The sequence below is a fragment of the Lemur catta genome, chromosome 7 (genome assembly GCF_020740605.2).
Source record: "Lemur catta isolate mLemCat1 chromosome 7, mLemCat1.pri, whole genome shotgun sequence".
Classification (NCBI taxonomy): Eukaryota; Metazoa; Chordata; class Mammalia; order Primates; family Lemuridae; genus Lemur; species Lemur catta.
This window is the reverse complement of record NC_059134.1, coordinates 107,719,620-107,742,949: the sequence shown is the minus strand read 5'-3', so window position 1 is coordinate 107,742,949 and position 23,330 is coordinate 107,719,620. Positions and strand designations below refer to the sequence as shown.

Sequence of the window (23,330 nt, the reverse complement as noted above, 5' to 3'; positions counted from 1 at the left end):
GGAGCCTGCGCAGTGGGGCGGTGCCGGGGGGCGGGGCGCGGCTGCCGTCAGCTGACTGTGGCCGCGGCGGCTTCGCGGTGACGACCGTTGGCGTCGCAGGCTTCTGCGAGGTGCGAGGGCTCGTCTGGCCTCTCTCGGGTCGGCGGGGCGTGGGGGCGGCCGCAGCACCATGGCGACCACCGTCAGCACGCAGCGCGGGCCGGTGAGTCCTCCGGGCGAGGTCGGGCGGGGGCGACGACCTGCGGCGACGGCGGGCGGGGCCTCGGGCCCGGCTGCTTCCCTCGGGCGCGGCGGCGGGCGCTGGGCTGGCGGGCCTGGCGGACGTGAGCGGCGCTGGGCCAGGCTGGGCCCCCTCCCGCCCCGGGGCAGAGCGGAGGGGAGGCCGCCCCGAGGGCCAGGGCCCACGCCCCGGGTGGGCCCCTAGATGGAAGAGCCCACACCCTGAAGACCGCGGGATGGAGGAGGGTCCCCTGCTCCCCGGGTGGGCCCCCAGGTGGAGGAGGGTCGGCTGCGCCCCGGGTGGGCCCCCAGGTGGAGGAGGGTCGGCTGCGCCCCGGGTGGGCCCCCAGGTGGAGGAGGGTCGGCTGCGCCCCGGGTGGGCCCCCAGGTGGAGGAGGGTCCTTGCGCCCCGGGTGGGCCCCCAGGTGGAGGAGGGTCCCTGCGCCCCGGGTGGGCCCCAGGTGGAGGAGGGTCCCCTGCGCCCCGGGTGGGCCCCCAGGTGGAGGAGGGTCCCCTGCGCCCCGGGTGGGCCCCCAGGTGGAGGAGGGTCGGCTGCGCCCCGGGTGGGCCCCCAGGTGGAGGAGGGTCCCCTGCGCCCCGGGTGGGCCCCCAGGTGGAGGAGGGTCCCTGCGCCCCGGGTGGGCCCCCAGGTGGAGGAGGGTCGGTTGCGTCCCGGGTGGGCCCCCAGGTGGAGGAGGGTCCCCTGCGCCCCGGGTGGGCCCCCAGGTGGAGGAGGGTCCCTGCGCCCCGGGTGGGCCCCCAGGTGGAGGAGGGTCCCCTGCGCCCCGGGTGGGCCCCCAGGTGGAGGAGGGTCGTCTGCGCCCCGGGTGGGCCCCCAGGTGGAGGAGGGTCCCCTGCGCCCCGGGTGGGCCCCCAGGTGGAGGAGGGTCCCTGCGCCCCGGGTGGGCCCCCAGGTGGAGGAGGGTCCCTGCGCCCCGGGTGGGCCCCCAGGTGGAGGAGGGTCGGCTGCGCCCCGGGTGGGCCCCCAGGTGGAGGAGGGTCCCCTCATGGAGGCTCCACATCCTAGTCCGTTCCACATATGGAGGCCGTTCCCTCTTTCTCACACAGAGCCAGGGCAGTAGTGATCAGCTTTTGGGCCCAGCTGTGTCCCCAGTTAGTGGTCACTGTTCAGGGCCTCAGTTTCTTCATTTGCAAATGAGAGGACAGGAACCAAGAACTTCAAAGAGCCCTTCCACCTCCGAATTTCTCCTTCTGAGTGTTGCCTCTCACGTTTCTGTAGCGTCTCTGCAGCAGAGCTGGCGTAGACTGACTCAGGACCGGCCCCTGGCCTAAGTGGCCTGCTCGCTGGCTGAGACTGGGCTGGGGCGGATTGTAATAGTAGTGGAGTCTTTATCAACAGTGGTTCATCATGTGCCAAAGGTGACATGATGCTGCAGTGTCCCTTTAGTCGGGAAGTCCAGTATGGAACGTGGTTGAAGTGCCATGGTTACGGGGGCTTTCCTCACCCTTAAAACTGGGTATTGACAAGTCTTGTTGGTGTTTTTCCTGATGAGGGGAGAATTCTTGGCGTAAAATGTTTTTTGTGAGTTTGAAATGAACCCCAGGTTTTGTGGAAGCCCCATCGTGTGCAGATAGCTTTGTGGGGACCGTGAGGCACAGCAGACACACGTCTGGTCACAGCGAGGTGTGGAGACTTGGCCGTGTCCGGCCGAAGGTTCCGGCTCCATCTTCAGTCCGGCAATGTGAACTACAGCAGCTGGATCGCGTCAGCACTTTGTCACTTCCACCCAGCTGGCTGACCGAGATGCAGGGGAACCCACACGCGCCCGTCTTTGTCCCCTTCTGGGCAGGATGGTCCCTTCCTCCCCATGTGGCCTGGGAGCTGTCCTCCACCTCCTGGGAACCTGACTGGGCTGGGGGACTGAGTTTGAATTCCTGTGATGTCCAGCACAAGCTGAGCAGGCAGCACCAGTTAGCGCTCCCTGTCACTGAGGGAAACCGTCACCCAGTGCTGTGACAACGTGCGGCTTACACTGCGATGAGTAATGGGCATGTCAGACAGTGTTGAAACACGCAGGGTCTGTGGTGTCGAGGACTGACATTTGTCAGACTTTCCATGTGGTGTTTCCTGGGCTGTGTTCCAGGTGTAACTTAGCTGGACGTCATAGCCTGTGTAGACCAGTATTTCAGGGAGCCCCGTTGACCTGTAAGCAAGCAGCCACACTGGCTCTGGGTCAGAGCTGTCAGGGGCTCCAAGAAGGTGTTGTCAGTGACCAGGGTCCTAAGTGCCTCTTGGAGTACGTGTGACTTTTCAACCAGCATTACTGACCACGACATCTAGGGCAGCCCCGATACAGGGAACACGCAGGGCCAGTTCCCGCCACCGGGATCCTGCAGGGTAGCAGAGGGGGCCCGGCAGCACAGGTGCACCATGTGGTGACAGTCGCCATCCCATCTGTGGTCTTGAGTGTTAGATGCTGTGACGTTTGTCAGTGGTGGCCTAACCTGGGCTGGACATAGGGTCAGGGAGGAGTATCTAACCTGAACCTGAGGGAAGAACAGGGTGTGGGGTGGGCAGGGAGTGGGCGTACTGAGAGCAGGAGCAGGCAGGCTCTGCAGGTGGAGAGGAGAGGAGGGAGGCTGGGGGGCCTGGGCTGCAGGCGGAGGGCTGGGTCCGCACGGCACTTCCCTGCACGGTGCCCTCCTTCCACTGCCCTGCTTCCCCGTGGCTGACCCGTCCTTGGGAGACCACTGGCTGGTGCTGGAGTCAAGCGCAGCTCTGACTTCGCAGCGTGTGCCGACGTGGTGCCTGTCTCATCACTCCCGTTTCTGTTGCGTCATGGAGCGGTGGCGGCACAGGGTCAGCAGGTGCCGGGCTTTCAGGCCCAAAGTGGCTGTGGTGCAGCCAGTGCTGATGAAGGTGGCGCTGGGTAAGCACCAGGCCCTGGCAGGCGGCACTGCCGAGTGTCCACCCTGGCAGGGCTGAGCCGGCCCAGGGTCCCAGGTCTGGACTCGGGGACTCGCGGCAGCTGTGACTGTGGGCTGGCCCTTGCCTCCCACTCGTGCTGAGGGTGACGGCAAAGTCCCTGGGCTGTGAAGGAGCAGAGGGGCCTCTCATGGGGGCCGGGGAGTGGGGTGTGGAGAGGACAGGAGTAGAACCAGCTAGACTGTTCTGAAAGAAATCTTTGCTTTCTCCCTCCCGGAGAGCCGATGTCCTTCTTCCTTCCAGGAGCTACAGTGTTTGGATCTCAGGGAAAGCGTTTTTCCTTGAGTAGCCACTGAGGGCTGCCACAGCCCTATGCTGTGTTTGCCTCCCTTTTAAGCAATTTGGAATTACAGCCGTTTTCTATCCATTGCACCATATCCGTCCCCACATGGAGCAGCGTGAGCCCTGCCTTCTCTGTGAGAGCTTGGGGGCCTTTCGGGAGACTCTGCCTCAAACCACAGTGGTGCCTGCCAGCCAGGGAGGCGCAGTCCGGGCCAGGCGCAGGGGCAGGGGCAGCAGCTTTGGCAGGGCTCCTTTGTGGGCGTGTGGGTGTGGCTGAGTCCAGCCTGGTCAGGACTCCGTGCCCTGCTGGAGCAGATGCGGGCCACCAGCAGGTCCAGCTGGAGGCAGCCTGGCCCCGCCTGTTCACAGCTTCTCCCTTGGGGGCCCGCGCTGCCCTGCCCTCTCACCCTTCACTTCCTTGGTAGTTGTGTGAGGGGTGGCAGAGGGTGGCTTTTGAATTTTATCATTTGTTCCACATTTCACTGGGACTGTGGGTGAAGATAAGCTTTCCCACCAGCCGGTGCTGCCTGGTTGTGCGGAGATACCGCGCGAAGAGGAAGGGCAAGCTAAGCGCTTGCTCTTCCTCTAACTTCCCGACAGCAGAGGGAGGAATCGGCTTTCTCTTTATTTAGGTTTGTGTTGGCCTCCCCTTTTTCAAGTGTCGCGAAGAACCTGTGATTTCCATATATGCCTGCGTCTCCTCCCTCTGCTCGCTCACGTGGACGGGCCTTCGGGCGGGCGGCCCTCAGGTGGGCACCGGTTCCTGCTGGCCGGGGTCCTGAGCGCAGGGCACGGTGCCGCCGGCTGGTCACCACTCCTTCGTGCTGGGTCCCTGTGGGCGTCTGCTCTGGATTCTTTCGGCCAGGTCAGCAGTGAGCGCAAGTTTGGAATCGCTGCCTCTTCCTGTGCGTCAGAACTTGTCACTATGTGTGGACCCAGTGGGGTCCTGGAAGGAGTGAAAGCTGTCGCCTTTGTTTCCTCTGACACCCTGTGGCTGCTCCAGCTTTCTTTTAAAGAGCGTTTGCGTGATGTTTTTTTCATTCTTTATCTTTACATTTTTCTGAACGTTTATGTTTAAGATAGGTGTGTTATCCACAGCGTGTAGCTGGACTCTTAAAAAGTCAGATTTACAGGTCTGAGCCTTTCGACGGGAACATACTGCGTAGTTCCGCGTTACAGGCACCTGCACACACGCACATACATACATGCTTGTTTTTTAACCGTTGCTTTTGTGGTTTTATTTGTCCTACTTGTTTCTTTTTCTTTCTTTGCCTTATTTTAGATTTACTGAACATAATGTTTCAGAATTCAATTGTTTATCCTCCACTGGCTTGGGAAATATGTAGTGTATTTCTGTTCTCTTAGGAGTTACCGCAGACATTTTAATATGCAGACTTGGCAGGTTCCAAAGTGAGTCATTGTATTTGCTGTCCCCTGACCCATGCAGAGACCTCAGCCGCGCCCCGGGTCGGCCCTCGCGGCCGAGGTGCCGTGTGTGGTGTGCAGTTGCTGTGTGGCCCGACCGTGAGTGTGAGCTCGCCTGCCACTCTGCTCTCACTGCGTCTGGCGCTTCAGACCTTCCGTCGGGATCGTTGCTTTTGCCTCAGGGTCATCTTTTAGGGTGGAAAACTCATTTTCTTTGGTGGAAAACCTAGTTTTTGTTTGTAACTGCCATTCCTCCATTTCCTGAAAGGCACTTTTACCGTGCGTGGCATCCTGTGCAGGGTTGCTTCTCCGCCCGGCGCAGACGTTCCCTCCTCCTGTTGTGCGTTTCCCGCCCCATCTCCTCACCGTGTCCTCAGCGCTGCTTCTGGCCTGTGCCACAGGCTGCTGCTTTTTGTCACCTTCCCCTGAACTCCAGGCTGAGATTTTAGCAGTAACGACTTGTGGTTCTGACTGTGGGGGCGGCTCTCGGCTGGGGGCCGGTTGCCTGGCCTCCCTGACCCCAGTGTCGCCCTTTGGCGAGCCCTTCTGGGCGTGCGTGTGGCCAGTTCGGCTGCGCAGCACGTGGGGCCTGGGAGGGGCCATGACCTCGCGAGCTGCGGGGCCTGCCCACGCCTCAGGAGGCTCGGCTGCCGCTCCGGGCCAGGTCCCCGCCTGGGAGTTCCGCTCCTGCCATTTTCCGTCTCGGATCTTGGCGTCAGCACCCACCAGGTGCTGGGGTTGGGGTGCAGGGTGGCTGTGTGTGTGGTTGCTGAAGACCACAGGAGGGGCCACTGTGCCAGCTGTAGGTGGACGACCCCCGAGGCCGGGAATGGGGAGACTGGAGGGGGTTTGGTGGGGCTGGCAGTGGCCGTCCTGTTCAGGAAGCCCCACAGCGAGCTCCCAGCCCTCGGAGAACTGCCCCGGTGGGCAAGGAGGCAGCAGACCCTCTCTGTCGGCTCAGTCTTTGCTTGGCTCCTGCAGGGCGTGCTGGCTGTCCTCGCCGGCTTCTCCTCCCCTCTTCCGTCTACTCAGCCCCTCCGGGGTTCACTGGTGTCCTGGCTGCACGCCCCGCACCCCCCAGGACAGTGGCTCCGTCTCCTCCCGCCTCTTCCCTGAGGTCCAGACACAGGGCAGCTCCTTGGCGTCTCCCCCGGGGTGGGCCGGGCGCTGCAGGGGGCCAGGTCCTCCTCCCGCCCACCTGTGTCTCCTTCCTTCACGTAGCTCAGGCTTTGTCTCCTCTGTGCCCGCCAGGCAGAGCAGTCCAGGATCGCAGTCTCCGTGGTCCCTGCTGGGCCACATCACTGCCACCCTCGCCCCGCGGGTCCCTCGTCGGATGGGCCGGCCTTTGCTTGCACCCTGCGGTCAGGTGCTCAGCGCCTGCCCTCACCCGCCCAGTTCCTCACCTCCCTCGGGGGCCACCACTCCTGGTCCCCAGTCCTCTGTCCCTTGACCTCCTGTCCCTTGACCTCCTGTTCCAGCCCTGCCACCTCCCTGCTGTCCTGTGACCTGCCAGACAGGCTCCCGGCTGGGCCTGCTGCGTGAGCATTTCCCGACCCTGAGTCACTCTCCCAGGGCCTGCAGGGCTGACACCTCGTCATTCAGGTCCTGCCGAGATGGCATTTGTCACTGAGGCCGCCTGCTGCCTGTGATAGCGTGAGGTGCCCCCACCTGCCGTGGCCTTACAGGCCTGTAGCACTCGCTGCCTTTGACGTGTGGCTCGTGGCTGGCTCATTGACACTGTCTGTCCTCTCTCATTAAAACACGAGCACCCTAAGAGCAGCCGTGTCCCCCAGCATCTTCCTGCGAAAGCCCCAAGCACACAGTGGCGTTGGGAGGTGTCCGTAGTGCACCCCCTGTGCCTGCCCCCACCCCCTGGGCCTGCCTGTCGTGCCTGTCGTCTCTGGCACTCCGTCTCCCCAGGCCTGTCACTTGGCTGGTTTTTGTTTTGTTTGGGTGAGAACAGGGTTTTCTGTCCCCGCTCCTGGCACGTGGGATGAGGCTGCGTGCCGTGGGATTCCTGGTAGAGACTGCATTCAAAGTCACTTGTCCTTTGGTCAGCTTTTATATGCTAACCTTTGGGGACTCGTCTGTCATTTTATCTTCCCTTTCTGCCCTCTTCAACACACCCACGTTCACTTTAGCGCTGTGGCTCCCAGTCCTCCTCACACAGCGTGCTAGTGTCTGCGTAGACACCTTGGCAGAGTCGGCATCGCCCAGCATCGTGGCCTTGAGGTGCCTGTCGCGTCCTCGTTACCAAGGGGGGAGCGGGCGATTGAAGGGGAAAGAGCCGAGCGGGTCTCTGCCGTGGGGCCTTGGGAAGGTGACACAGGAAAGTAAGTGGAGGCCGGCTCCAGGGTGGGGCGTGCTGGGCGTCCCTCCAGGCCCCGGGTGGCAGGACGGCTCTGGGCCTGCCGAGTGCACGCGTGTGACAGCTGCTCGCTCGCTCGGGGGTCATCTGCTGGACGTGTCGTGGGCCTGAGGCTGCTGTGGAGCTCGGCCAGCGCCTGGGTGCAGAGGGTTGCGGGCGTAGGGGCTGCAGGGCCGGAGCCTGGTCCAGCCTCCTGGTGCTGCTGAGAAGGGGGAAGGTGACACCCAGCAGCGGATGGACGTGGAGCCCAGAGACGTGGTTTTGTGGTTGTTTTTTGCTTCTAACTGGAGAGAGATTACTTTCCAATAAATACGAGCGGCCCCTGCTCCCTGAGGAAGAGGGAGATGGCAGGTGCTGGGTCCTTGAGGGGGAGAGAGGGTCTGAGCGGCCAGGCAGAGCTTTCCGCTGGAAACTTACTGCGGCAGGAATATTCACAGTGGGCGCTTAAAAAGTGTTTAGTCTAGGAGTGACCACCCGCATTACATGATAACGAAGAAGAATTAAGACTTTATTTCTGTGCCAAAACTAAAATTTGGACTTGAAGGGGAATTATTTTAAATAGAAGTGAATTTTGCAAATTTCTTGTTTCACGATGGGAAAGTTCACTGCGTTGGGGTAGAACTCCCACCTTGGCCGGGATCCTCTCCGCGAGCCCCACGTGGGGCGGAAGAAGAATCAGCGATTCCAAGAAATACTAAGTTACATTTTCAAACTGTGTTTAAAATAGACTAATACTTGGCCAGGCGCGGTGGCTCACGCCTGTAATCCTAGCACTCTGGGAGGCCAAGGCGGGAGGATCGCTCGAGGTCAGGAGTTTGAGACCAGCCTGAGCAAGAGCGAGACCCCGTCTCTACTAAAAATAGAAATAAATTATCTGGACAACTAAAATATATATAGAAAAAATTAGCTGGGCATGGTGGCGCATGCCTGTAGTCCCAGCTACTCGGGAGGCTGAGGCAGGAGGATCAGCTTGAGCCCAGGAGTCTGAGGTTGCTGTGAGCTAGGCTGACGCCATGGCACTCACTCTAGCCCGGGCAACAGAGCGAGACTCTGTCTCAAAAAAAAAAAAAAAAAAAGACTAATACTTGTAAAAGCGGCTTTTGTTTTAAAAGAAGTTAAAACCCAGAGAGCTTCATCTCTTTTTTCCCCCCAAAGTATTTCATGTATGTGGTGAAAAAATTGTTTTTTTAAATAACTATCAGGATATAAAAGTATAAATAAATTAAAACTAAATCTTCCCTGCCTCCCTCCCCCCGAGGTCTGTTCTTGAAAATTCTTCCAGCATTTTTGTACATAACCCCCCTTATGATCTTACCCGGTGGGTGGTGCCTCGCGCCCTCCGCCTGTGCTCTCCGGGTTGCACGGCTCTGTGGGCCCCGCGCCTGGCTGGCGCCCCGCACCCTCTGAGTCTTAACAACCCATTCAGAAGTACAGGTTTGTTGGTGGCTTCAGTGGTGCGGTTTCCTTGGCGCCTGGGCTCCCTGTGACTTGCCTGCACTTTGCTCACGGTGACGGTGGCATCTCACAGGCTGGGGAGTCCCCCCTCCTCTGGGTGAGTTCAGGCTTGGCTGAGGGGTCGCGGGGTTGCGGGGGCAGCGGACCCGCCTGTCTCCTCGGGCAGCCAGCCCCAGACAACTAATGCAGCTTTCTCTCTCTAGGTTAAATTGGAATTTTTTCTAGTAAATTTTTAATTTTGTGATAATTTTATATTTCATGGAAGAGTTAACAAGATGGCACAGAGTCCCTGTGTGTCCCTCACCCGGTTTCCCCGCTGGCATCCCCGTCACCACGAGTGGCTCTCACAGCGACACTCTGACCTGGGTGCTGGCGTGAACTCCGGTTTCGGGTGGCTTCTCGGTTCTCCGTCCCGTCCCAGGCCCACCCTGCCTGTGTCGCCGCGTCCCCTTCTCAACGCCTCCTCCACCTGGGGCCACTCTCAGGCTCCCTTGTGTTTTGGGACCGTGACAGTTGAGGAGGACCAGTCAGGGATTTTGGCGAGTGTCCTCTGTGGGAATACGAGTTTTGGGGAAGAAACCCCCGGGGCAGGCGTCGTCCTCCTGTGGTCCCGCCTCAGTGGCCCGGTGTCCCTGTGACTCGCTGCTGTGGTGTTGGCCTGGTCACCTGGCTGTGCTGGTGTCCACCCACTGTCTCCACAGCAGCCCGCTTTCCTCCCCTGTCACGTTCTGTTCACGCTCTTAATTTATGTTGTTAAAACCCTCGTTTCATATTTGAAATTTTCAGGTTAGATCCTTGTTGAAAAATAACACTGTGTTGTTTGACCTTTGATGCAGTTTCATTTTCTCCCATGAAAAAGCGATGGCGCTGTCTTGAGTGGGTGTGGTGACAGGGAGACGGCTCTAGAGGACAGAAGGACCCTGACCCAGTTCTCCTGACCCCGCCGACGACCCTGAGGCCCGCACCCCGTCCGGCACTTCCCTCTGCTGCTGGCAGCGGGATGCGAGCTCGCCCGTCGGTCTGCGGGGTGTGGATTCTGTCCCTGCCGGGTCCCTAGAGCTGTTGTGTGGCACAAGCAGGCAGTTGTTTCTCAGATAAATAAACTGGAGTTTGGCTGTGAACATTAACCCCAAGGACTTGGTTAACGCAAGTGTGAAGACACGTGGTTCGTGGTGAGCAGACGGAGCTCGTGTACAGCCTGGAGGGCCTGTGCCAGGGCCCTGCCGGATGGGCGGGGTGGCCTGGGGCCAGGTGTCCGGGGAGAGCTCTGGGCTGTGAACCCGTGGGAGTGGGGGAGGGCCCTTACCCTGGCGTCCCGCGTGCTGACGGGAACAGGTGCTGGTGTCTGCGCCACGGGGCCCTCGCGGCTCTTCCCGGGGCCTGGTGGTAACCTGCGTAACGCACCTCTGGAGGGGCCGCCCCGGGGGAGGCCGGCCTGAGCCTCACCTGGCAACCGCGGTCCTCAGGTGCCTGCTGCTTCTTTCCAGCAGCAACTTGTGCCCCGGGTCCTCCCGGCCCGGCCTGTGCAGGAGGCTGGAGGGGCAAGGGTGGGCTGCCGTCCGCACCCGGGACGCTCCTCCGAGGGCCAGAGACGGGGCCGCGTGTGGGGAAGGGCGACCTGTTAGGAAAGGACGGTGGGCCCAGCGAGCTGGCTGCTCAGGTGGGTGCAGAGGGCGCGTCCCGCCGACAGTCCCTGGCCTTGGCGTCGCAGACGGCGCGTGGAGCGGCTCAGGCCTCCTGCGGTCCCAGTGGTTCTGGAGCTCCGACTGGGCCCGTGTTCTGCAGGCCCGAGACGCGGAGACAGGAGAGGAACTGGACCCTTCCAGGGACCTCTAAAACGAAAGGTGACCACAGCACAGTGGGTACAGAGCTCAACAAACTGCAGAACATTCTGGAACCCTGCCTAGCACTGTGCCGCTGGGAGTCTACATCCCAGGCAGGTGCAGGTGCCTGGTCTGCCCGGCAGGTGGTCAGGGTGTTCCAGACACCTGGGCCTCCCCAGGGCTCCCTGGCACAGCTGTCAGCAGGTGCACGTCCCCAAACGTGCGTGTGACACGCTCTGGTTTCCGCTAGGTCTCTGAGGAGCCCGTCCCCCTAGCCCGGGAGCAGGGCCCTCTCCCGCCAGGGCCGGGCACAGGGGCTGGGGCAGAACGCAGACTGCTGAGGTCTTTCGAGGTTTTCGTTCTGAATCTGTTTATTTCCTGTTTTCTTTAGGGAGTTTCTGAATTCGAACTGTTTGACGTAGAAATATTTGAGGCATGTCGGCACAGAGGGTTTTCCAACTAATTTTAGGTCTCAGGTTCAGATTTCATCTTGTTCAGTTGTTTGAGCAAATGACTTGCCGTCTGCGGGCCCAGGTGTGGCAGCCCAGGGGAAGGTCACAGATGTGGGTCCCCGAGCGCGTGAGACCTTTGAAAAGGGCCCAGGGTGCCACCTGCCAGGCCGCCTCTGGGACGAGAACCTGTCCTCAGTTAGGGTCCCCGGGGGGCTCGGGCCCGCGCTGAGTGCGCTGAGTGAGGACGCAGGTCCCCACTGGTGCGGCCCAGGCTGGCCCCGCGGCTCGGGCTTCCCCGCCCTGACGCCCTGACGCCGCCCCGCCCGCCCGCAGGTGTTCATCGGGGAGCTGCCGCAGGACTTCCTGCGCATCACGCCCACGCAGCAGCAGCAGCAGATCCAGCTGGACGCACAGGCCGCCCAGCAGCTGCAGTACGGAGGGGCGGTGGGCACCGTGGGCCGCCTCAACGTCACCGTGGTGCAGGTGGGTGTCCCTCCCTCCCGCCTGCCTGGGGTGGCGGCGGTGGCGAGGATTTCGGGTGTTTACGCCGCATTTCCTGTGTGGACAAATGGAACTTTTTCTGGGTCCAGCTTTTCCTGAAACGTGTCTGATGTTGAAAAACAATGTGTGTGAGAAATATCGGTCACTCCAGGTTCTGACAAGAATTAATTAAAATGATGGGTAGTGACTTTGTGGGGGGACTCCCGTCCACCACCTCCTGGAGGGGCCGAGCACCAGAGCTGGCCGGGCCTTGGCAGCACCCACCCTGCGGCCGCTCCTGGTTCTGTCACGAGCCCGCGAGCCCGCGTGGGCAGCCTGCCTGCGCCCTGCACGCGCCCACTGGCCTCGCGTGCGCCGCGCCCGTGCTGGGAGACGCCCGTCTCCTGACTCGGCGCCTCGGCCTGCGGGCCGCCCCTGCTCTCTGAGCACAGCTGCCTCCCTCGGCGTCTGGGCCCCAAGAGGTGCCCCATTCGCCTCCCCTGCCACCTCCTGGCCCCAGTGGGGTGCCAAGGGGGCCTGTCCGCCGCCTTCCTCCCTGGCTTCGCCCGCGTGCCCAGGTCAGTGGCCCCGCAGCCCCACGGGCACGAGCACCGCGTGCGCTGGCTCTGGCCCAGGCCGCCACCCAGCTCTACTCCAGATGCCCAGGCAGCCCTCCCTGGGCGTCCAGCGGGCGCTCCAGACTCGGTTTGCCCAAATGGAGCTCTCGTGTCCGCCCCCAGCTCCCCCAGTCAGCGGTGGCAGCTCCACCGTCTGGAAACCGAGGCCCTCGAGGCCTGGAGGACGCCGCAGCCCGGCGAGCGCTCGTGTCCCCTCTGACGGTTGTGGTCCTGACGCTGGCTTCGTTTCAGGCAAAGTTGGCCAAGAACTACGGCATGACCCGCATGGACCCCTACTGCCGGCTGCGCCTGGGCTACGCGGTGTACGAGACGCCCACGGCCCACAACGGCGCCAAGAACCCTCGCTGGAATAAGGTCATCCACTGCACCGTGCCCCCGGGCGTGGACTCCTTCTACCTGGAGATCTTCGATGAGGTGAGGGGGACGCCCCACTGCCGCAGGGCCACCTGTGGGTGGGGTCAGAACGTGCCCCTGCGGTGGCTTTAGGCTGCCGGCCAGCTGTTGGGTGGCCCCGCACCTGGCTCTGCAGTGGGCACGAGACAGGGTCCTGCTTCCTGCACGGAGTTGGGAAAGGAGAGCCCTCAGCCGCTTTCCCAGCCTTGCGTTTGGGAGTGCCACCAGTGACACAGGGCCCTCTGGGGACAGAGTGTGGACCAGTGTCCCCCCAGCCGGCACCACCAGGTGGCCGCTGCTCACCAGAGCCTGGGTTCCGGATGAGAGTGGCTGCGTTGCTGGGTGGGACTGTTCTGGTGCACGAGTCTCGGTGGCCACTGGTAGCGTCCCCTGAGTGTCCCGAGTCGCGTTGGTGGTCGGGTGCTGCGGTCTTCGGGGGGTTTCTGAGGGGGAGCCGGCAGCGCAGATGGATCCAGCGAGGCTCTTGCACGGCTCGTGCCTGGGCCACCATGCGAGAGCCGGAGGGGCGTGGGGCAGCCGGGCCGGTGGTGGCACGGCCTCTGCCCTCTGCCCCCTGCCCGCCTTTCCCGCCCCTCCCCCTCGGGTCCTCCAGGATCGGGAGTGTGTGGGAAGCAGGGTGGGCACGGGTGGCAGGGCAGTTTCCTCCTGCTTCCCGTCTTGTGCCCACCCTGCTTTGGGGCTGGCGGATCAGGGGTCGAGCCCCAGGGTGGAGGAGGAGCAGTGGGTGTCCCTGAACCGAGACTGGATGAGGACAGCAGCCCGGGGACTCTCGCTGTCTCCGTCCTCAGGGCCGGCCCCACCCGTCACGGTGGTCGGAGGGCAGGGAAGCCCGCTGGCCATCCCCTAACGCCGTGATGCCCTCACTGGCCAGGCCCTGGAGGTGTCCTGGGGGTCTCGTTAATGGGGGGCTGGTGCGGGGGCCCGTTCTGCAGAGGACCGGGAGACCAGGGGGTCCTTGATGGCGGGGCAGCGGGGGGCAGAGCTCCTGCTTCGGGGAAGGGGCGTGGGGTGGGGACGTGGCAGACCCCTCCCTGCACTGTCTCTGCAGCGAGCCTTCTCCATGGACGACCGCATCGCCTGGACCCACGTCACCATCCCTGAGTCCCTGAAGCAGGAGGGCGCGGTGGAGGACAAGTGGTACTGCCTGAGCGGGAGGCAGGGTGACGACAAGGAGGGCATGATCAACCTCGTCATGTCGTACTCGGTGAGGCTGCGGGACTGGGCCTCCCGGGGACAGAGCCACAGCCTCGGGCGGGTGGCTGGGAGACTGGTCGTGTCCCTGAGATGGCCGCCCCTTGGGGCGGTCCCCACTGCGGATACCTGTGTCCTCGGCCTCCCCCAGTCCTGCCGTTGGGGTGGAGCTGTGTCGCCTGCCGGCCCGAGATGCAGGCGGCCTCCTGTGCCTGCTGCTCTGGGCTCTGCGGCCAGCGGGCTCCTCCCCACAGGGCAGTTCCTGGCCACATAGTGGCCCAGCGTCCCCTCGGGGACATGGGGGGACACTGCCCTCAGGCCTGTAAATCAGAGGCCTGTCCGTGCCGGGCAGGGGGTAGCTCCCACGAGTCTGTCCTTGGGCCCCTGCAGCTTCTGGGGCTTCGGAGAGCAGGTTGGGGGATCTGGGACCCAGGCTGCTACCATGTCGTTTGTGTCACCCAGGAGATTTTAAAAAATTAATGTTATTTTAACTTTACCGTAAGAAATTTCAAGCAAACGTGAAAGTCGAGAGGCGCGTAAGCGCGTAAGCGCCTGTGTGTGCCGGCAGCCCCCAGGCTGCTCCCTGGGCAGGGAGGCGGGGTCTGGCGCCGCGCCAGGCTGTCATAGCGATGCTGGAATATTCTAAAACCTGCCCCTGACGTGAGTGCAGCCCCTCAAGAATGCTGTTATGGGCGTTTGGCAGACACTTAGGTAAACACAAAGCCATTGTTACACTTACCTTCCTCGCAGTGAATGTGTTTTGAGCTGAAGTCCGAGACTGCTGTGCACGGGGCAGGTGCCAGCGTCTCTCACCCGGAGACCCTGGTGCTTTCTCACGCCACCTGTGTTTGCTCACGTTCCGGTGGCCGTGGGCCCGGGGGCCGGGCAGCACCTTCCAGCCTGGGTCACCTGGCCTCAGCTTCCAGCGGGGCACGTGGCCGGGCGTCGGTGCAGGGGCTCTGCCCTCCCAGGCCCGTGTCCGGCCCACGGCTGGGAGGGCTGTGGTGCGACTGGGTGACGAGGCTGTGACGTGTGGCGTGTTCTTCCGTGTGTTTCAGTTGCTGCCGGCCACCATGGTGATGCCTCCCCAGCCGGTGGTGCTGATGCCGACCGTGTACCAGCAGGGCGTTGGCTACGTGCCCATTGCAGGTGTGTGCCCGCGCGGCAGGGGCAGGCTCGGGAGGGGGTGGGGAGGGGACTTGGGCCCCGGCATAGGCGTTCCATGTAGCCGAGAGCCACGTACACGCACGGACGTTTCAGGAAGATCTTTCTAAAAGCCGGCGAGGCTGGCGTGACGTTTGAGTGTTTTATATGTACGTAGAAAACAGAGTTTGTGTTTTCTCTGACTGTTGGCACACACTAGGTGAGTTGAAGTGTTTGGAGCTGTGGAAGTGTGGTCTCCAAGCGTCGGTTACGGAGTGCGAGCTGCTGCACTGGGAGACCCTGCCCCCTCAGGCAGAGCCCACTGCGGCTCACGCTGGCCCTGCCTGTCCGTCTGCCCGTCTGAGCTGCCAGTCTGTGCCGCACAGCCCAGCGGGACGTGGCTTTTCATGCCGTTGCATTTTCACACCCCCATGTTGGCTCTGGGCCAACGCCCACTTGTGGCTGTGGCAGCAGCAGGTGCTCCCTGGCCCCGCCACGCATGGCCATAACAGCCACGGCGGTGGGCCACGCATTGGCCAGCAGGCCCCTGGGAGAAGAGAGACTTGGGTGAGCCTGTGGTCACCCGGGTTGCTGCCTGAGACAGTCTGCGCCTGGGTCCAGAGCTGGGGCGGGAACAAGCGCAGCAGGTGGCCCTCTGTGCCGAGGTGGTGAGGGCCACAGGCCAGGGCTGTGGAGTGGCTGAGCCCCGGGCAGGGCGTCGGGGATGTGGGTGCTGGGGCGCCGGCCGCTCGAGCTCTGGGCTGGCTGTGGGGTTGGGCAGGACAGATCAGCCAGGCCGTGTGGGGTGCTGGAGTCCGGCCCAGCCAGAGTGGGGAGGCCTGGTCAGCTCCACCGTCACCCAGCGTCCAGCATGGAGTCAGAACCTCGTCCTCCATGCGCCGTGACAGGCCTGACACCCAGCCCAGATGGGCGGGAGGAGACGGGCTTGGTGACCTCTGCTGTGCGTGGCACTCAGGACGTCCTGCCTGTGACGGTGTGGCCATGGGGACCAGCAGCCTCTGTTCTTGTGGGAGGCGCAGACTCGGGGGCATCTGCGGTTGCGTGGTGGCCTCTGTGGAGTCTGGCATCAGTTAGAAACCAGGGGCCCGGCAGAGGGACTGGGACACGTGACCCGCAGCTGGGGAAAGACCAGTTAATAGCAGGCGACGCAGGATGACCCAGAAACGTCACAGCTGCGATAACGTGTTCAGAGAGTTAACGGAGGGGTCGACCAAATGCAAGGAAAGCGCTTCCATCGCAGCAGAGAAATGGAAACTGTCAAAGACCAAGGGGACGTTCCTGAGCTGTGAGGCGCAGTGACGGGGCTTGTGCCCTCTCCCTGGCGCTGCCCTGTGGTGCCCGCGTCCTTCCCATGGAGGGGCCCTCCAAGGTCATCCTCAGCGCCGTCCTCCTGGGGTCTCCGCAGCGCCCTTCTGCCGCGTGTCCCGCGGCGTCTGTGTGAGGTCTCGTGTCTGGTGACCTTGTGCTGGAGGCCTGAGGCAGCCGCGGTGAGCACCAGGGCTCGTCCGTGTCCCGGAGCCGCTGCACAGACGGGTCGAGACGGCAGCCGGTGCCCCTCAGTGCCCGGGCCGGAGTCCAGCTGGCTGTGCCCTCAGGGGACCTGTCCTCTCTGCTCAGTTAAAAACCAAGGTGACCCAGAAAGTGCGTGCCCTGACGAGCGTCGGGGCCTCTGCTAGGTTTTTCCCTCTGCGTTTCCCAGAGGTGGAGAAAGGTACAGTGTGACCACAGCAATGAAATGAGGGTAGGACAGAAAATGCGAGTGATCGTGGAAGCGCTACGCCATTAGCTGTGGCCTGGAGATAGAGGATAGGTTAGGACTTTCTAGAGTAAAGGATTATTTTGATGGCTGAAGTCACTAGATTTTAGCAGATTTCAAATAGTTAGTTGGTAGGCATCATAAGGTTATAGCAGGTTTTTTAACCTTAATTTAAAGGAATGTCTGAAGGGTGTGATTCCGCGAGGCCGTGCTCTGTGCTGGGAACTGCGGAGTGAAAGGGAGACGCCACTTTGGCGAAGGTCAGGTGCCGCTGGCTTCCCCAGCGTCGTCCGCGGGGCTGGCTGTCTCCGGGCGGAGAGGGGACACCTGGTTGCTTTGGTTGCCCCCACCCCGGCTGTCCGGGAAGAGGCTGTGAGCCTCGGAGGAGAGCAGCGCTGTGCCTGTGGGTCCCACGAAGAGCCCCGTGTGCCTGCCCGTGTGCCTGTGTGTGTGCCCGCGCGTGTGCCCGCGCATGTGCCCGCCTGTGTGTGTGCCCGCCCGTGTGCTCGCCCGTGTGCCTGTGTGTGTGCTCGCCCGTGTGCCTGCGCGTGTGCCCGCCCGTGTGCCCGCGCATGTGCCCGCCTGTGTGTGTGCCCGCCCGTGTGCTCGCCCATGTGCCTGTGTGTGTGCTCGCCCGTGTGCCCGCCCGTGTGCCCGCCCGTGGGCCCGCGTGTGTTGGGGGAGGGGAGGGGGCAGTGAGTCTGGCCGGGGGTGCCCAGGCAGCCCCTCCTGGGCGTGGCGAGCGCTTTGCAGGCGAAGCTGGCGTCTGTGTCAGTGGCGGAACAGCACGAGGGCGTGAAAGGCGCGACCACAGGGCCGGTGCTGGCCGCGAGCTGCCCCTCCTGGGGGAGGAGTCGCCCTGTCCAGTTGCCGGGACCCTTTGAGTTGTGCTTCTGCCTCCCGTCTGGGGGGTGTGGGTTCCCCCTGCTCAGCCTGGCCCCGCCGGGGACGCCCGTGTGCTTGTGCTGGCCGGTGTCCGGTTGTGTGCCGTGGCCGAGAATCATTGTCCCCGTCTGTTCTCTCGGGGCCGTCCCTCCCATCCCTCGGCCGGGGTCTCTGTGTGCGGCCCCTCTAGTTCTGCGGAGCCGACCAGACGGCAGCGTCGATGCCCTCAGCAGCGTGAAGGCAAAGCTGCCCTGCCACTGTCAGGACAGAGGACTCCCGAGCACATCCGCATGGCTGTGTGGCGGCACCTTCCACGTGCACAGCCAGTGCTCGAGCCGCCTTTGAGTTCTCGATAAACCCAGCCACGTGCTCGCAGGGCATGATTTCCCTCCCAGGGGCTTGCAGCAAACATGGGAATTTGAAAATGAACAGCCGACGGTGTTTAATATACGCAAATGGCCGGGCACAGTGGCTCACGCCTGTAATCCCAGCACTCTGGGAGGCTGAGGCGGGTGGATCGTTTGAGCTCAGGAGTTTGAGACCAGCCTGAGCAAGAGTGAGACCCCGTCTCTACTAAAAAAAGTAGAAAGAAATTATCTGGACAACTAAAAATATATAGGGAAAATTAGCCGGGCATGGTGGCGCATGCCTGTAGTCTCAGCTACTCGGGAGGCTGAGGCAGGAGGATCGCTTGAACCCAGGAGTTTGAGGTTGCTGTGAGCAAGGCTGACGCCACGGCACTCACTCTAGCCCGGGCAACAGAGAGAGACTCTGTCCCCCCAATAAAGAAAATAAAATACATAAATGGCTCGATTTAAATGAGAATTAGGTTTTTATTAATTTCCTAAACAAACATAGAATTCTCTCCTTCTTTGCTGTTACGTGTTTGTTAATTCGCCAACTTGAAATTTTTGAGACGCAAGAATTCGTAGGTTCTTCTCCCGGACACGCTGTGTTGAGTGAGAAGCTGTGGGCAGCCGCTGCACTCCGGCTCCTCCCCCTCGACGCAGGAGCGGCGGTGGCCGGTCCCCTGCTGACTTGGTTCGGTGCCTGCTCTGGGTGCTGCGAATGGCAAGTTAGGCATCCTGGTTTCCTGAGCGACGGGCGTTCTGTCTGCGTGGAGCACCGTGTGTGGGGACGTGTGCCCCACAGATCCCTGCGGCGTGAGCTCCGGCTCTGCGTCCTGTGCGGGAAGGGCGGCGGCTCCCGTGCTGCCTGCGGTGCATGTGCCGGGCGGGCTGCCACGGCAGGGGCCTGGGCTCTGCTCTGCCCGAGGCCCCGGGGACTTTGGGGTCCACCAGGGCCCCAGAGCTCCTTGTCCTACGTTCTCAAAAGTGTCCCCAGCCAGCCCCAGGGCACCACACTCACAGCTCCCAGGGACACGGCCGCACTCAGGGCCAGGGCTGGGCTGGACGTGGGTCGGGAGCTGCTGTCGGCCGTGGGAGGAGCACACGGCTCCCCAGGCCCCCGCCTGGCGCTGCGCTTGGCCGCACTGATTTTGCAGGAACCCCGTCCCCTCCCCCTTTGGGCAGGGTCACCCTGGGGTTGCGGGTCCGCAGCGGCTGGTGGAGTCTGTTCTCTGGATGCCGCAGCCGTGGGAGGAGCGGCACCAACAGGCACAGGGACGTCCCAAGCACCTGTGCCCTGACATCGGGGAGCTGCCTGTGTGTGCAGCCACCGTGTCCATCCCACGAGGCGCTGAGGGCACTGCAGGACAGGCAGCTGCCACACCGCACCCTCCGTGAGAGGACGGCATGCGTCCCTCCTGCCGTGGCTGGCGGTCCTTTCTCCCGGTGCTGACAGGCCCGCCCCTTCCCCCGAGGTGTGACAGCCCGACTCAGGGCGGCAGGGACGGCGCCCCGTCCTGCTGGGCTGCATGGCCTGAGTGGGGAGTGCTGGGGCTCCGCGTGAGCCTCGGTCCTCGGTCCCCTCGGTCTCCTTGGTCCCACTCGTGCTCCTACAGCCAAATTCTAGCCCATTTCAGCGCCTTTTAGGTCCTTGTTGCCAATTTTGATTTAGGCCAGTGTTAAAGATAGAGTTCTGCTGTCTTTACACTCTTATAAATTTAGAAAGAAAGATTATGTCCTAAAATTATTCCTCCGACTCTCCTGTGGGCCTGGCTGGGAAGCGTGTGCTTTGAAGGTGAGAGGATGAGAGGCGTGTTAGTCTCTGGTGGCTTTTTAGCGGCCTCGAGGCAGGACTCTGACGTGTGAGTTCGCCTGGCCACCTCCTCGGGGCCTGGCCCGTCTCAGGCAGCGGAGCCCACACGCCACCCGCCTGCCTCGAGCGTGTGTGAGCGTCCTCCTGGGTGGTGCGTTCACACGTGTTGACACGTGTGCTGTGTTCACTGTAGACGCCGGCGCGCACCGTCATCGAGGTGTTTGGTGCCTGCTGTGGTCTGTCTGTCCCACTGGTGACAGTCACAGGACGCACTGCCAGGCTGCAGAGCCTGTTCGAGCGTCTGCCGCAGGAAGAGCGGGTGTCTGGGGGAGCGAGCGCAGCGCGTGGCTCATCCTCAGACGGGGGTGGCTTCGTCAGTGGCGTCTGGTGCCAGCCGTGGGGCCTTAGATCCAGACGGCCGGTCACCTGGGTCACCCCGGCCCAGCCCGGTGATCGCACCGTAACAAAGCCAGCGTGAGGAGAGTGGAGAGTCAAGTGCGTTTCCGTGTGCAGAGTGTTGTTGAAGGAGGTGTCCCCACCCCGTCCTCCCCGCGCGCGTGCCCGGTGGGTCTCCAGGTCGCTGGTTTCACGGTGTCCCTCGGGCCAGGTGTCCGTGTCCCACGGGCCGAGTGTCTGTGTCCTGCGGGCCAGGTGCCGGTGTCCCTCGGGCCGGGTGTCCGTGTCCCGCGGGCCGGGTGCTGCGGGAGAGCTGAGGAGCGGCCCCCGCAAGGCTGCCAGTGGACGGCGTTGCCTTTTCCCTTCAGTGCTGTGCTGTTGTGAGACTCCCGCGTGTTCACCAGGCTCGATCTTTTGCTTCCAGGCATGCCCGTCTGCGGCCCCGGCATGGTGCCCGTGGCGGTGCCCCCGCCAGCCGTGAGCGCCCAGCCCCGCTGCAGCGAGGAGGACCTGAAAGCCATCCAGGACATGTTCCCCAACATGGACAGGGAAGTGATCCGTTCCGTGCTGGAAGCCCAGAGAGGGAACAAGGACGCCGCCATCAACTCGCTGCTGCAGATGGGCGAGGAGTCCTAGACCTGCCGCCCCCGCGCTGTGGACTTGCCAACCCAGGGTCCCCCGGGAACGCTGTCCCCACAAGATTCCTGTGAAAGAGCCCCCGTAGCCCCCTGGACCTCTGTGTCACCCGCCCGCACCTGCTCTGGGACGCATGTGGGTTCGGTCCCGGCAGCCGCGCTTCCCCTGGGTCCTGGAGGGTGGTCTCCTGCTCTGGTGTTGGGGGTGGGGCAGGGCTTGGCTCAGCCTCACGGTCCTGGGGCTCGGGGACGGGGTCTCCCCTTCTCGTGTGTTCTGGGAAACGTTCTTCTTGTGGAAACTGGCTGCTCTGCCAGGGCGCAGAGGCCGCTGAGCACCCCCGCCCCCCATCCCACTGAGGGCATTTGGTCATCTGGCTTGATTGAGAGAGACCCGTCAATGTAAGGCACGCAGATCCCTCACGCTGACTCGGGAGTCATTTTCAGAGCTGCCACTCGCGTCCTCCCGATGCTCTGTTGCCCTGGCCCCGCCTGGGTCTGGCCGGCCAAGCTGAGCCGCGGCAGCCTCCTGCTGGCAGCCGGCGGGACCCGCCGCTCCCTGGCTTGCTCGCCCGTCTGCCCACCCCTGCCCACCCGAGCACGCAGGTCACGTCCAGACCAGACGGCTGTGCTCCCCCGCCCGTCTCCCCTGCCAAGCTCCTGCCAGCCCGGGTGTCCTCCCAAGGGGACGTCGCAGAGTCTCCTGCAGCACAGCCGAGGCTGGGGTGGAAGGTCGCAGAGCCGCCTGCTGCGAGTTTACGGCAGGGGTCCGGGCCCTGCCGCCAACAGCCGCGCAGGCCACCGGCATTGTGGGTTCGGTCTGGGAGAGGAACGCCGATCCAGTGAGTGTGAACACCCCGAGACCTTTCGGGGGCTGGAGGTGCCCCTGACCCCCCCCCGCCCCCGTCACCGCGCGCAGCATCTGGGGTTGCAGAACACGTTGGGTGACAGCTAGTTGTGAAAATCAGAGATTTGAGAAATTTCTCAGAAGTGATTAATGCACTTTACACAACACTCACACCATTGACAGCCGTGTGCGCTCTTGCCTGCCCGGTGCCTGTGGCCTGCGCTGGGCTGCAGTTGCTGGCGTTTGCCCGGCGTTCGCTGCCAGCCTGTGGGCGTCTGCCCTGCTGCTGGGGTGCGGAGAGACGCTGCCCCTCTGGGCTCTGCGGAGGATGTAGAGTGAGGAAGTTGGCACTGGAGGGTCGTCTTTTCCCCTTGAATTATAGGTTAAGCTTTAGTGTCTGCTAGAAAATACTGCTTTGTGCCCCTGGCGGGGTGCTTTGTGTTAAATATGTTGTTGATAAATATTTATTTTTGTAAGCCTGGAGAAGGGCATGGTGGTTTTGGGGGTTTGGTGGTGCCAGGTGGGGCCTCAGGGGCCTGACCGTGTGGTGAGGAAGGACGACCATGCCGGGTCGGGAGGGTCGGCCACTCGCCTTGACAAACCGTCCTGGTTCTGTCTCAGGCTGGGCTCGTGCCTGTGCGGCAGGGTTGGAGGTGTGGGCGGGACTGTGACTGCCTAGGTTTTTGTTTAGTGATGTTAACAGGCCCGACCCGGATGGGACCCAAGCCTGCGCTGGGGCGTTGGCACCTGGGTTCCCGGGGCGGCCACCATGTCCGTTTCTGCCTTAACGTTGCTGGGAGGGGACGCTGCGTGGTGGCTCCGTGGTGGCTCCGCCGCCAGCCCCAGGAGCAGCACATGGGACCCCCGGGGAGGGAGCGCCCGAGGGCTGGCGTGGGTGCCAGGGAGAGCGATAGTTCAGGTGACGCCACGCGTCTGCCATCTCTTGTTTTGTTTTCCATGAACATTTTATTTTTTTAACAGAGCAAAGAAAGACCACATTTATAAGGCCTTTGGTTAGATGAGATTCCTCTTGCCTTCCTTTTGTGCCGTTTTCCTGTTTCGAGGTTTATTACCTGAAGCACCTTGTTGAGGACAGCGGGAAAGGGCCGTCCCTCCTCAGCGCCTGCAGCCCCTCAGAGTGACAGCGGCGACCCGCCCCCGCCCCACCCCCGCCTACATCTGCACGCTCGGCGGGGGGCTTGTCCCCCAGCTCGAAAGCGGCAGCTGCGGCCGGGTGGGGCCTGAGCTTGGACCCTGGGTGTCCGGGGGCTGCTCCCGCTCCGGGCTGGGAGGTGCAGGTGGTCAGTGGACGCAGCGTGGCCGGGCCGGCTCCGCGCCTCGGGCCTGGCTGTGTTTTCTTCTGCTTGGCCTAGGCTGGTGGGAGTCAGAGCCCGGCGTGCACCTGCCGTCTGAGGGAGCCCCGGCGTGAGTCCCACCCAGGCCGCGTTGGGGACGCGAGAGCAGGGGGTGGTTCCTCCCCCGGCCTTGTCAAGGCACCTGAAGGCGCCACCCCTGCCCCCACAGACCCTGCGGGTGTTGGCTCCGCGGCTCCTCGCGGGCTTGGTGGGAACCATCCTCGGAACGTTGCGTTTCTGATTATTTTATTGGGGTCCAGTGTCCAGATTTTTCCTTGATTGTAAAATATATTTTTACTTTTCAGGTTTCTAACTTAATAAATGATCCATATAAAAATAGAGAAATAAAGTCCTTTAAGGGGAAGTTCACCATGTGTGTGGCTGAGTGTTTTTGCTTCGCTGCCCGTGTGCAGGCAACGCCCCGGTCAGGCCGCGGTTCCG

General features: G+C 62.7%; 1 protein-coding gene across 3 annotated transcripts; it reads left to right on the top strand.

The window, feature by feature from the left end:
- LOC123642965 (toll interacting protein) lies at positions 1 to 23,258 on the top strand. 3 transcript variants are annotated; one of them, XM_045558560.1, is made up of 6 exons: positions 1 to 202; positions 11,305 to 11,454; positions 12,321 to 12,503; positions 13,552 to 13,707; positions 14,753 to 14,843; positions 20,480 to 23,258. In XM_045558560.1, exons 1-6 carry the CDS (start codon positions 170 to 172, stop codon positions 20,689 to 20,691), a joined length of 825 nt encoding a protein of 274 aa, XP_045414516.1. In that variant the 5' UTR covers positions 1 to 169; the 3' UTR covers positions 20,692 to 23,258. The 3 variants fall into 3 exon arrangements, with proteins under 3 accessions (XP_045414516.1, XP_045414518.1, XP_045414517.1); XM_045558562.1 differs by lacking the exon at positions 1 to 202 and adding an exon at positions 10,398 to 10,540; XM_045558561.1 differs by lacking the exon at positions 1 to 202 and adding an exon at positions 10,398 to 10,558.
- The last annotated feature ends 72 nt before the right edge of the window (positions 23,259 to 23,330 follow it).

Bases quoted from the DNA above. Each gene is read 5' to 3' on its own strand.
- LOC123642965 (XM_045558560.1), top strand. From the start codon at position 170: ATGGCGACCACCGTCAGCACGCAGCGCGGGCCG. The intron at 203-11,304 runs GTGAGTCCTCCG...GCCCGCCCGCAG, and splicing joins TCAGCACGCAGCGCGGGCCG to GTGTTCATCGGGGAGCTGCC. The intron at 14,844-20,479 runs GTGTGTGCCCGC...TTTTGCTTCCAG, and splicing joins TGGCTACGTGCCCATTGCAG to GCATGCCCGTCTGCGGCCCC.